General features: G+C 39.9%; 1 protein-coding gene across 3 annotated transcripts; it reads right to left on the bottom strand.

The window, feature by feature from the left end:
* Nucleotides 1-507: 507 nt before the first annotated feature.
* Nucleotides 508-3,546, bottom strand: LOC107680599 (galactose-specific lectin nattectin-like). Of its 3 annotated transcripts, none has more exons than XM_016476539.1 (7): nt 3,487-3,546; nt 3,316-3,394; nt 2,923-2,964; nt 2,442-2,521; nt 1,746-1,880; nt 934-1,042; nt 508-672 (listed from the first exon to the last, which is right to left on the bottom strand). In XM_016476539.1, the coding sequence occupies exons 2-7, from the start codon at nt 3,368-3,370 to the stop codon at nt 605-607; spliced, it is 489 nt and encodes a 162-aa protein (XP_016332025.1). In that variant the 5' UTR covers nt 3,371-3,394; nt 3,487-3,546; the 3' UTR covers nt 508-604. The 3 variants fall into 3 exon arrangements, with proteins under 3 accessions (XP_016332025.1, XP_016332027.1, XP_016332026.1); XM_016476541.1 differs by having other exon boundaries at nt 2,923-2,943; XM_016476540.1 differs by having other exon boundaries at nt 3,316-3,495.
* Nucleotides 3,547-12,346: the final 8,800 nt, after the last annotated feature.

The following is a 12,346-nucleotide window of genomic DNA, read 5'->3' as shown; positions in this document are numbered from 1 at the left end:
TGTAACTTAAATTGAAAAAAAGTTTGAAAACCCCTTCTATAAATTTGCATGCATAAAAAGGGTTATTTTTTTAAAGTTAATTTTGCAAAGCTGGCCTCCATAATGAACACAGGCTACCTGGTTAAATTGTGAGATGATGTCAAAAAATATTCTTTAATCAATGGCTCAGTGTTTTCTCTTTCTCCCTTGTTTTAGAGTACACTGATGCTGATGAATAATCAAAGTAAAGACTTTTTTTCTATTACTGCTATAGCTTTGAAATAAGAAATAAGTCCAGTGTAGGGACTAGTGTCTTTTTTATTGATTATCTAATATATTTAGTTACAACATACCATTGTACTATCTTTTAAGCTCTCATCCAGCTTTTTGTGTCACTTATGTTCATTTTACAAGTAATGCTGAAGTCCTGCATGGCCATTTTGAGATGCAATATTACTTATTCATTCACTTGTCTGATTCATTAAAAAAACCAACACCCCTCCTCCAAAAAAAAAAAAAAAACACTTTTATTAGTATATTTTTAACTTTATTATTTCTCCACTGAACATTTCTAAAAAGAAATAAAATGAGTCAAAGTAGCTCATTTTGTCTTCCAGTCAACTTTTTACATGCTGCTTTTCACACACACAAAGGGCCTCCTTTCAGAACATGGTGTATCATTCCAATTTCCATCTGTTGCAAGAAAGAAAAAAAAGATGTTATAATGTAATGAGATGTACTCATGTTTATTTAGTAGGGCAGACACAGAATTATTAGTATTTGATGTCTTGAATCACTGACAAATATGTCTGAATTCAACAAACTGGGAAAAAAATATAGCTTTTTTGGAAATATTATGTAGCACTATATACTAACTGCTGATCTGATGGTTTATCATAATTGAAATTGATGGGGCGTTTATCATATGATTTCATGAACATTAAAAGCAGTTACTTTTGAAGTTCATCTCAAGGCAGTCCTCATTATTTTTGTTATTGGGTTCTCCAGGAGACCATATTTGGAAGTGAAATTTAGATCCATCACTCCAGAGCCAAACTCCCTCCTGTGAAAAGAAAAAAGTAAAAAGACCATTTTATGACCACAGCATGATTTTATCTTTAATTATCTTTAAGATGATTCCTCATGATTGTATCCTGCTTTATACATGTCAAATATGCAAACAGAGAAATTAACAGAAAATAATTCCCAGGAAACTATTTCAAGTACCAAAAAGAAATGATGAGAACACATCTACTGTGTTTATGAATTTGAAATATGTTTTTAATATGTGACCCTGGTCCACAAAACCAGTCATAATGGTCATTTTTTGAAATTGAGATTTATACATCATACAAGCTGAATAAATAAGCTTTCCATTGATGTATCGTTTGTTAGGATAGGGCGATATTTGGCCGAGATACAACTATTTGAAAGTCTGGAATCTGAGGGTGCAAAAAAATCAAAATACTGAGAAAATCGCCTTTATAGTTGTCCAAATGAAGTTCTTAGCAATGCATATTACTAATCAAAAATTAAGTTTTTATATATTTACGGTAGGAAATTTACAAAATATCTTCATGGAACATGATCTTTACTTAATGATTTTTTGACATAAAAAAATCGATAATTTTGACCCATACAATGTATTTTTGCCATTTGCTACAAATATACCTGTGCTACTTGTTACTGGTTTTGTGGTTCAGGGTCACATATATGCAAATTGTCCAACAGCACAAACAGCATGATCCAAAAAAATGAATGCATACATGAACAGCATCATGGCCCCCGATCCAGGTTCTCGTTGCTCCTTGAGTTACGTATCTAATCAGGTTCTGCATAAAAGCGTACTCCTCATGGCTGTGTACAGAAGCAATATTCCCATCCAAGTGCAGACAGATTTTCTGTAGAGGCGGAGACATTAGCAAACACCGTTGTTTATAAAAAGAAATGTCTATTTTAAATTACTATTCTAAAATCTGTGACATGCCTTTCGATTACCACTGAGAATAATTTTATTAATAATTTTATTTTATTTATTAATTTTATATCTTTATTATTTCATCTGCAAATTCTAATATCCTCCTTGTGAGGTGGGAATACTTTTCTAAAGGGATGAACTTCGATTAACCATGTTAACATGAACATGAGGTTTTGAAATATTATGACTTCATATAGATAAACTTTTTGTGATCTTATCACACTACTGTCATGATAACATCAAATGTATTAAATCTGTATTTTCAAACCATTGTGATTTTTCAGTATTGTCACAGTGTATTATTTGCCCCATAGAGCTCCATTGTAATTGCTTTACTGTTTTTAAACTGAGGAACAAGTTGAAATTATTTTCCTGTGATAACCGACAGGTGTCACAGATTCTGACAAAGCTTGTATTTAAGTTGTATTTACCATAAGAATTTTCTTATATTCTTTTTGCAGATTAGAAGCTAAATGTATCATACCTCGGCATTTATCCAGATTTGAGGGTTGTTGAAAAACTTGAAGCATCTACATCCAAAGGCAGACCATCCTGCCCTACAAGCTGTTAAATGAATAAATATATTTTATTTATTTTGTTTGTTTGTTTGTCATTTCATGTAATTAAATGTCATTTACATTACAGTAAAAGTTTGTTAAACGTGAAAATAAATTATTTAGATTTGAATAAAGAACCATCATGATGTGAAAAGAAAGCCATACACTATTTTGCACTATGTCTAGTCACTAATCAAATAAGTTTTTTTTTGTTTGTTTGTTTTTTTTAAACATTAATTACACAAACTCCTTTGTACAGAAGATGCTCTTTAAAACATTTTAAAGCATGCTGAAGAACATGATCATCAGGTTTACACACACCTTTAAGTTTTAAGTTAAGTTTTGGACTTTGGGACTATACTGTACATACACACTGACAAGAGAAGGAAAAGACAAGATAAGCCTTACCGCCACAACGTTTATCTCCACCTGTTTGAGGCAGCATTCTCCCTTGACAAGTGATCATAATAATAATAATTAATATATACTGCAGATTAACAGGTGTTATGTGGTGGTATTTTATTGTTATGAATAACAAAATAAATGGTAACAATATTAATAACTGTTAATTAATAATAAACAATAATCATGTCAATAGTCAAACAACTGTTGACGTATTATCGTCTTAATATTATCATCACAATTAAGAGAGAAATAGAACAAACTTAGATTTATTTTAATGCATGTGTATATTAAATTATTTTAATCATGGCTTCTAATTAGTCAATACAGCATCCCAGGTGTGCTACAATCTATGATAAAATAAAAGCTATAACCTGATATAATGATGGTTTGTCTTACCTGAAGCAAGAGTTAAGAGAAGACAAAGAGACAGATAGACAGGCCAGACTGCCATTGTTTCTCAAAAAATGCTGGAACACTGCACAGAATTTAAAACAAATCTACTACATGTATTGTTCAGCAGAATTATAAATATATTGATATTTAATGGTTCAATTCTGTGACACAAACCAGTTCAGTAGGTCAGTGTATGCCGCTGTGAAGCCCTGCATGGTTTATCTTCTTATATACCGGAGGGTGTTTGTTTATCGGTATCAGCTTCCAGCACCTGCTCATGTTCTCTTTTCCACTTCCTGTACAAATAAAGTTTTTGTACAGTTTGTACTTTTTTAAATTTTTTTAAATAATACTTGTAACATCATGATGATGTGAATGAATGCTGTTTCATGTGTTCCTGTTGTGTTTTAAAAGCATATTATTCATTATACATAGTGTAATTTTGTAATTGCACCATTGTTTTTATGTACATTGTACATTAATTTCTCACATTATGTTGTCATTTCACAAGATTCTCTTGGATCATTCTCAAATCATTCTGGACAACATTACCACCAGGTTTTACACAAACTTGTTGAGTCCATTCAGCTTGAGTGTTGTTGTCATTAAAATAAATGTTGTATTAACCAAATATAAATTCTGAGATTCATAAAGCTTTCGATCTCAATATGGAACATAATGTCCGGCGGCCCGAAACAGTGATCTCTGTACTCTTCTGTTCAGAGGAGTGAACATGGTTTTAGAGTGATGGTCAAAAATAAATGAACACAACTATTTTAAATCATGTAAACGATAAACTTCTATGGCGCGAAGTAATTATATAAATATATGCTTTACCGGTTTCAGAGTGAAATGCGGCATTTACATCATTTTTGTTGTTTGTGCTGTTGTCCAAGATAAATATGTAACACTTTACTGTCTAACATTAAATCAACACTGCTTGTGAAAATAGTGAATGTTAAAATTTACACAGAAATGTGCAAGTAGCATCTGTTTTTGATTTCTTTATTTTACACATGCACATAATTCCATGTGGTCCTAAACACAGGGATCTTTGTGCTCTTCTGAATTTGTATGACAGTCATCAATCAAATTTTTGACACTTAGCTCACACTATAGCTATACCCTCTCTCACAAACCATTATTAGTCTTCATGATTTATGGTACATTCCTAAATACAGTACATCCACTGAGATCTAGTTGATCTATAGTCTGAAAACTTCTAGAATCTCTCACATCAGGAAAAACACCTGTGCAATAATCATGCTGTCTAATCAGCATCTTGATATGCCACACCTGTGAGGTGGATGGATTATCTCGGCAAAGGAGAAGTGCTCACTAACACAGATTTAGACAGATTTGTGAACAATATTTGAGAGAAATAGGCCTTTTGTGTACATAGAAGAAGTCTTAGATCTTTGAGTTCAGCTCATGAAAAATGGGGGCAAAAACAAAAGTGTTGCGTTTATAATTTTGTTCAGTGTAACTTGAATTGAATATCTTTAATATGACTACCTACACTGAAAAAAAAAAACAGGTTATCTGTATACATTTTTTATGGGTTAAATCAAGTAAAAATAGATAAAGGTGCTGAATAATTATTATTTTTTAATTGTTTCCCTAAAGCAGGGGTGTCAAACTCAGTTCCTAGAGGGCCGGAGCCCTGCAGAGTTTAGATTCAACCCTAGTGTGTGTGTGTGTGTGTGTGTGTGTGTAAGTGAGACAGAGTGTGCTGTGTTGTAAGGGAAGGTTTTTTTTTTTAAGTTGTGTATTTATTTACTTATTTAAGTAACATTCTGGGGTGCATTTCCCAAAACTATCGTTAGCTAACTATAGTCATTAGTTCCACTGAACTCTATTGGTAATGACGGAACTTGCGACCATAGTTGCTTTTGGGAAACGCACCCATCTGTTTTGTTTAATGGACAAAATTGCAGATTCGGCGTTATGATTAGTCAGATCGCGTGTCAGTCAAACTCCCGGTGAGGGTTGAATGGACTCAATGCACGGCCCACCGCCTACGTATTTCCACTAAAATCTCAGTTGTACGCGAGCTTCCGGTTTAGCGTTCTCCGATAGCAAGCTGTGGTAATAGCGTAGTCTTTCTGTCCATTTTCGATTAAGTAGTGATTACAAATAATTATTTTATATTATATATTCCCAAGAAGCTTCAAGTGCCTTCGGCGTGAAGGTGCAGCGTCTATGTATTGCTGTGTCCCATTATGTGACACATCCTCAAGGTTTAATTCTGTGGTTAGTTCCCTTTCATAGGTTCACTTCAATGCTGTGACAGCGGTCGCTGTGGGAACACCTCCGGTGTGACGAATGTCTGAAGCCCTTATACCATCACGCCAATTCATTGGCCAATAGCACTTAGCACCGCCACACGCATACCATATGCCGTATGCCATATCAGCGTGCTGCGCGCTATTTCATCAGATTTAATTTCCTTCAGGAAGCGGATTATCTGTTGCCCGTAGGAAAGCGTTCTTTCGTCTTTTCGTCGTGTTCTCAGCTATTTTCTTAAAAAAAAAAGAGCAGTTTACTCCTCTTCAGCAGACACAATGAGCTACAGGAGATGCATCGAGCCGTGTGACAGGTTCATTGCAGGAGAAGACACTCATGACAGGTGTGTGCTATGTTTGGGCCTACACGCTCAAGCGGCGTTTAACGGCCTTTCTATTGTCTACACTGCGATAGCCTGCGGCTAAAATAATTGCACTCGAGGCTCGCCTTCCCTAAGAAAGGAGGCCTTGCATTTAACCCCCGCCATCCCATTTCTGCGGTTGCCGAGGCACCGCACGAGATGGTCGCTTGGGGTGACGCATGCGAGCCGTAGCTCATGGAGAGCGAGACGACGGAGTTTTCTCCCTTCCTCTCGCTCTCTCCAGGCCACATACGTTCAAGCGTACGAGGAGCGCTATGTGGACCCGGTTGTCTTTGTCAATGATATTTATGTTCTACTTTCGGAAGCTCGTACGGAAGCTCGTAATGCGATTCTTTCAGTTGTGAACCATATGGCGAAGACATGCTGTGTATGAGCTTACGTATAAGAGTATTCTTAGCAAGCTATAACAGTGAGAAGACGGTTTTTCCTATCTCTCTCTAATACTTGCGACGCTGCACTAATGCAGACACGTTCATTTGAGTTGGCACTTATGCTTCCAACTCTTGTTCGTGTAATGTTTTTAGGCGCAGGCTCTGAGGAGTCCTGCAGCAGATGTATGTCGTGCACTATGGTTTTGGCTCTTCATGCTACCAAGCATTAGTTTGCCCAACTAATTACTAATTACTATTTCTTTCAGCTCCACTGCTGCGTCGAGCTGAAACAAATAAGTGGGTGAGCTCACGTATTAAGAGTTTCTTATAGCGAGCTTTCTTATTGAAGCTAAAACATAGTGGCTCAGGCGGTAGAGTGAGCAGACGGGTTTTTCCTATCTTTCTCCCTACTTGCGGCGCTGCACTAATGTAGGCACTTGAATGCCTTGATTCAATTGAAGTTCACTGAATGGTGCTTATGCTTCAACTCTTGTGTTGTGTACTGTTATTAGGTGCGGACTCTGAGGAGTCCTGCAGCAGATGTTTTGCTCTCTCTCTCTCTCTACTTCTGCGCTGCACTAATGCAGGCACGTTCAACTGAACTGGTGCTTATGCTTCCGACTTTTGTTTCGTGTACTGCTCTTAGGTGCAGGCTCTAGGAGTCCTGCATGGTTTTTCCTATCTCTCTCTATACTTGCGACACTGCACTAATGCAGACACGTTCATTTGAGTTGGCGCTTATGCTTCCAACTCATGTTCATGTAATGTTTTTAGGCGCGGACTCTGAGGAGTCCTGGAGCAGATGTATGTCGTGCACTATGGTTTTGCCGCTTCTTGCTACCAAGCATTAGTTTGCCCGACTAATTACTATTTCTTTCAGCTCCGCTGCTGCAGTGAGCTGGAAAATTAAGTGGCAAGCTGTATTAACAGTATGCTATTACGGCTCAGGCTGTAGAGTGAGCAGGCGGTTTTTCCTATCTGTCTCTCTCTCTCTCTCTACTTCTGCGCTGCACTAATGCAGGCACATTCAACTGAATTGGTGCTTGTGCTTCCGACTTTTGTTTTGTGTACTGCTCTTAGGTGCAGATTCAAGGAGTCCTGGAGTAGATGTTGGTCATGCACTATGGTCTTGGCGCTTCATGCTACCAAGCATTAGTCTGCCCGGCTGGTAATATTTCTTTCAGCTCCACTGCTGCTTTGAGCTGGAACAAATGAGTGGGTGAGCTCACATATCTAAAGTGATTCCTATGGCAAGCTGTTTAACACCTAATGCCATAGTGACTCAGGCTGCAGAGTGAGCAGGGGTTTTTCCTGTCTCTCTCTACTTCTGCACTGCATTAATGGAGGCACATACATTGATTTGGTGCTTACGCTTCTAACTCTTGTTCACGTGACTGCTTTTAGGCGCGGACTCTGAGTTCCGCAGCTGACATTTTGTCGTGCACTATGGTTTTTGGCGCTTCATGCTACCAAACACTAGTCTGACCAACTAATAATTATTATTATTCTTTCAGCTCCGCTGCTGCTTTGAGCTGAAACAAATAGTGGACTCTGTTCTTTAGAACTGTGTGAATGAGTTCACGTGTAAGAGAATTGTCTTATGGCAAGCTATTAATGCTCACCATGGTCAGCCTACTTCATATGATTGATGCGGCGCTTATGCTACCAACACTGGCTTCACATGATTGGTTGCACTACGTGATTGCACGCTTCATGCTACCAAGCAGTGATTTGCATGATAATTACTCTGTTCTTGTCAGCTCCGCTGTCGCATTGAGCTGGAACTTTTGCATGAATGTGGGCAACCTTTAAATGCGTTTGTCTCTCTGTCAGCTGTTCCACCGCTTGTTGCGTTTCGGACTGATTTTTACCGTTCTCCGTGCCTTAGCTTTCGGAGATCGAGAGGATAGCCCTAAGGCCATTGGTGTAGGGTCTATCTCGACATCCAAGCTCCCACTTTTGTGGTTGGCGCTGGCTTGACTGATTTTAGGATATATTTCCTGTTTCAGAGGTTTTTCCCGCAACTCGGGTATTTCGAGACCGTAGACTTATAAGTGCATTACCGCCACCTATCTCTCAAGTGGACCATTGACACTCCTAATTGAGATTGTAGATAGAGTGTCAATGGCCCATTTGAGAGATAGGTGGCGGTAATGCACTTATAAGTCTGCGATCTGCCGTAAAGCAAGAAGAAGAAGACGCGTCAGGCGCCGGCTGTTGAACGCGCTCAGGATGCGCTCTGGACAGTTCGGACATTGCAGTGAAAATCAGAGGTAAAAAACAATATAAATACTGTTCATTTTCTTGCACAGACCGATCGTTTCGTGTCTTTACACATCAATGTATCGTCACGAGCCGCAGGGTTTAATTTGGTTTTGTTTGTGTATGTTTTTTGACTCTCAAAGCCGTGATTCCCATCCACTTGCATTATAAGACTGACAGACTGCAACGGTTTGACTTAAAAATCTTCTTTTGTGTTCTACTGAAGAAACAAAGTCACGTACATCTTGGATGCCCTGGGGGTAAGCAGATTTTCATTTTATTTAACCTGCGCTCAGTGTGGAAAGAGTTTATCAAGCAAATTTAGTCTTGATATTCACATGAGAATTCATACTGGAGAGAAACCTTACAAGTGTTCACAATGCGAAAAGAGATTCAGTCAGTCTGGAGACCTGAAAGCACACAAGAGGGTCCACACTAGAGAGAAACCGTACACATGTGATCAGTGTGGAAAGAGTTTCACACGAAAAGGAAGCCTTACAGCACACATGAGAGTTCATACTGGAGAGAAACCATTCACTTGTGATCAGTGCGGGAAGAGTTTCACTCAATCAGCAAACCTTAAGGATCACATGAACATCCACACTGGAGGGAAGCGGCACACATGTGATCAATATATTTCTACATATTTCCGATAAAATCTCAGTTGTACGCGAGCTTCCGGTTTAGCGTTCTCCGATAGCAAGCTGTGGTAATAGCGTAGTCTTTCTGTCCATTTTCGATTAAGTAGTGATTACAAATAATTATTTTATATTATATATTCCCAAGAAGCTTCAAGTGCCTTCGGCGTGAAGGTGCAGCGTCTATGTATTGCTGTGTCCCATTATGTGACACATCCTCAAGGTTTAATTCTGTGGTTAGTTCCCTTTCATAGGTTCACTTCAATGCTGTGACAGCGGTCGCTGTGGGAACACCTCCGGTGTGACGAATGTCTGAAGCCCTTATACCATCACGCCAATTCATTGGCCAATAGCACTTAGCACCGCCACACGCATACCATATGCCGTATGCCATATCAGCGTGCTGCGCGCTATTTCATCAGATTTAATTTCCTTCAGGAAGCGGATTATCTGTTGCCCGTAGGAAAGCGTTCTTTCGTCTTTTCGTCGTGTTCTCAGCTATTTTCTTAAAAAAAAAAGAGCAGTTTACTCCTCTTCAGCAGACACAATGAGCTACAGGAGATGCATCGAGCCGTGTGACAGGTTCATTGCAGGAGAAGACACTCATGACAGGTGTGTGCTATGTTTGGGCCTACACGCTCAAGCGGCGTTTAACGGCCTTTCTATTGTCTACACTGCGATAGCCTGCGGCTAAAATAATTGCACTCGAGGCTCGCCTTCCCTAAGAAAGGAGGCCTTGCATTTAACCCCCGCCATCCCATTTCTGCGGTTGCCGAGGCACCGCACGAGATGGTCGCTTGGGGTGACGCATGCGAGCCGTAGCTCATGGAGAGCGAGACGACGGAGTTTTCTCCCTTCCTCTCGCTCTCTCCAGGCCACATACGTTCAAGCGTACGAGGAGCGCTATGTGGACCCGGTTGTCTTTGTCAATGATATTTATGTTCTACTTTCGGAAGCTCGTACGGAAGCTCGTAATGCGATTCTTTCAGTTGTGAACCATATGGCGAAGACATGCTGTGTATGAGCTTACGTATAAGAGTATTCTTAGCAAGCTATAACAGTGAGAAGACGGTTTTTCCTATCTCTCTCTAATACTTGCGACGCTGCACTAATGCAGACACGTTCATTTGAGTTGGCACTTATGCTTCCAACTCTTGTTCGTGTAATGTTTTTAGGCGCAGGCTCTGAGGAGTCCTGCAGCAGATGTATGTCGTGCACTATGGTTTTGGCTCTTCATGCTACCAAGCATTAGTTTGCCCAACTAATTACTAATTACTATTTCTTTCAGCTCCACTGCTGCGTCGAGCTGAAACAAATAAGTGGGTGAGCTCACGTATTAAGAGTTTCTTATAGCGAGCTTTCTTATTGAAGCTAAAACATAGTGGCTCAGGCGGTAGAGTGAGCAGACGGGTTTTTCCTATCTTTCTCCCTACTTGCGGCGCTGCACTAATGTAGGCACTTGAATGCCTTGATTCAATTGAAGTTCACTGAATGGTGCTTATGCTTCAACTCTTGTGTTGTGTACTGTTATTAGGTGCGGACTCTGAGGAGTCCTGCAGCAGATGTTTTGCTCTCTCTCTCTCTCTACTTCTGCGCTGCACTAATGCAGGCACGTTCAACTGAACTGGTGCTTATGCTTCCGACTTTTGTTTCGTGTACTGCTCTTAGGTGCAGGCTCTAGGAGTCCTGCAGTAGATGTTGGTCATGCACTATGGTCTTGGCGCTTCATGCTACCAAGCATTAGTCTGCCCGGCTGGTAATATTTCTTTCAGCTCCACTGCTGCTTTGAGCTGGAACAAATGAGTGGGTGAGCTCACATATCTAAAGTGATTCCTATGGCAAGCTGTTTAACACCTAATGCCATAGTGACTCAGGCTGCAGAGTGAGCAGGGGTTTTTCCTGTCTCTCTCTACTTCTGCACTGCATTAATGGAGGCACATACATTGATTTGGTGCTTACGCTTCTAACTCTTGTTCACGTGACTGCTTTTAGGCGCGGACTCTGAGTTCCGCAGCTGACATTTTGTCGTGCACTATGGTTTTTGGCGCTTCATGCTACCAAACACTAGTCTGACCAACTAATAATTATTATTATTCTTTCAGCTCCGCTGCTGCTTTGAGCTGAAACAAATAGTGGACTCTGTTCTTTAGAACTGTGTGAATGAGTTCACGTGTAAGAGAATTGTCTTATGGCAAGCTATTAATGCTCACCATGGTCAGCCTACTTCATATGATTGATGCGGCGCTTATGCTACCAACACTGGCTTCACATGATTGGTTGCACTACGTGATTGCACGCTTCATGCTACCAAGCAGTGATTTGCATGATAATTACTCTGTTCTTGTCAGCTCCGCTGTCGCATTGAGCTGGAACTTTTGCATGAATGTGGGCAACCTTTAAATGCGTTTGTCTCTCTGTCAGCTGTTCCACCGCTTGTTGCGTTTCGGACTGATTTTTACCGTTCTCCGTGCCTTAGCTTTCGGAGATCGAGAGGATAGCCCTAAGGCCATTGGTGTAGGGTCTATCTCGACATCCAAGCTCCCACTTTTGTGGTTGGCGCTGGCTTGACTGATTTTAGGATATATTTCCTGTTTCAGAGGTTTTTCCCGCAACTCGGGTATTTCGAGACCGTAGACTTATAAGTGCATTACCGCCACCTATCTCTCAAGTGGACCATTGACACTCCTAATTGAGATTGTAGATAGAGTGTCAATGGCCCATTTGAGAGATAGGTGGCGGTAATGCACTTATAAGTCTGCGATCTGCCGTAAAGCAAGAAGAAGAAGACGCGTCAGGCGCCGGCTGTTGAACGCGCTCAGGATGCGCTCTGGACAGTTCGGACATTGCAGTGAAAATCAGAGGTAAAAAACAATATAAATACTGTTCATTTTCTTGCACAGACCGATCGTTTCGTGTCTTTACACATCAATGTATCGTCACGAGCCGCAGGGTTTAATTTGGTTTTGTTTGTGTATGTTTTTTGACTCTCAAAGCCGTGATTCCCATCCACTTGCATTATAAGACTGACAGACTGCAACGGTTTGACTTAAAAATCTTCTTTTGTGTTCTACTGAAGAAACAAAGTCACGTACATC

This window comes from Sinocyclocheilus anshuiensis, unplaced genomic scaffold (genome assembly GCF_001515605.1).
Source record: "Sinocyclocheilus anshuiensis isolate Anshui unplaced genomic scaffold, SAMN03320099.WGS_v1.1 scaffold328, whole genome shotgun sequence".
NCBI lineage: Eukaryota > Metazoa > Chordata > Actinopteri > Cypriniformes > Cyprinidae > Sinocyclocheilus > Sinocyclocheilus anshuiensis.
This window is presented reverse-complemented; position numbering and strand designations above follow the sequence as displayed.

Bases quoted from the DNA above. Each gene is read 5' to 3' on its own strand.
- LOC107680599 (XM_016476539.1), bottom strand. From the start codon at position 3,370: ATGGCAGTCTGGCCTGTCTATCTGTCTCTTTGTCTTCTCTTAACTCTT. The intron at 1,881-2,441 runs GTATGATACATT...CCGCCTCTACAG, and splicing joins AAATCTGGATAAATGCCGAG to AAAATCTGTCTGCACTTGGA. The intron at 673-933 runs GTAACTGCTTTT...TTCTTGCAACAG, and splicing joins CCTTGAGATGAACTTCAAAA to ATGGAAATTGGAATGATACA.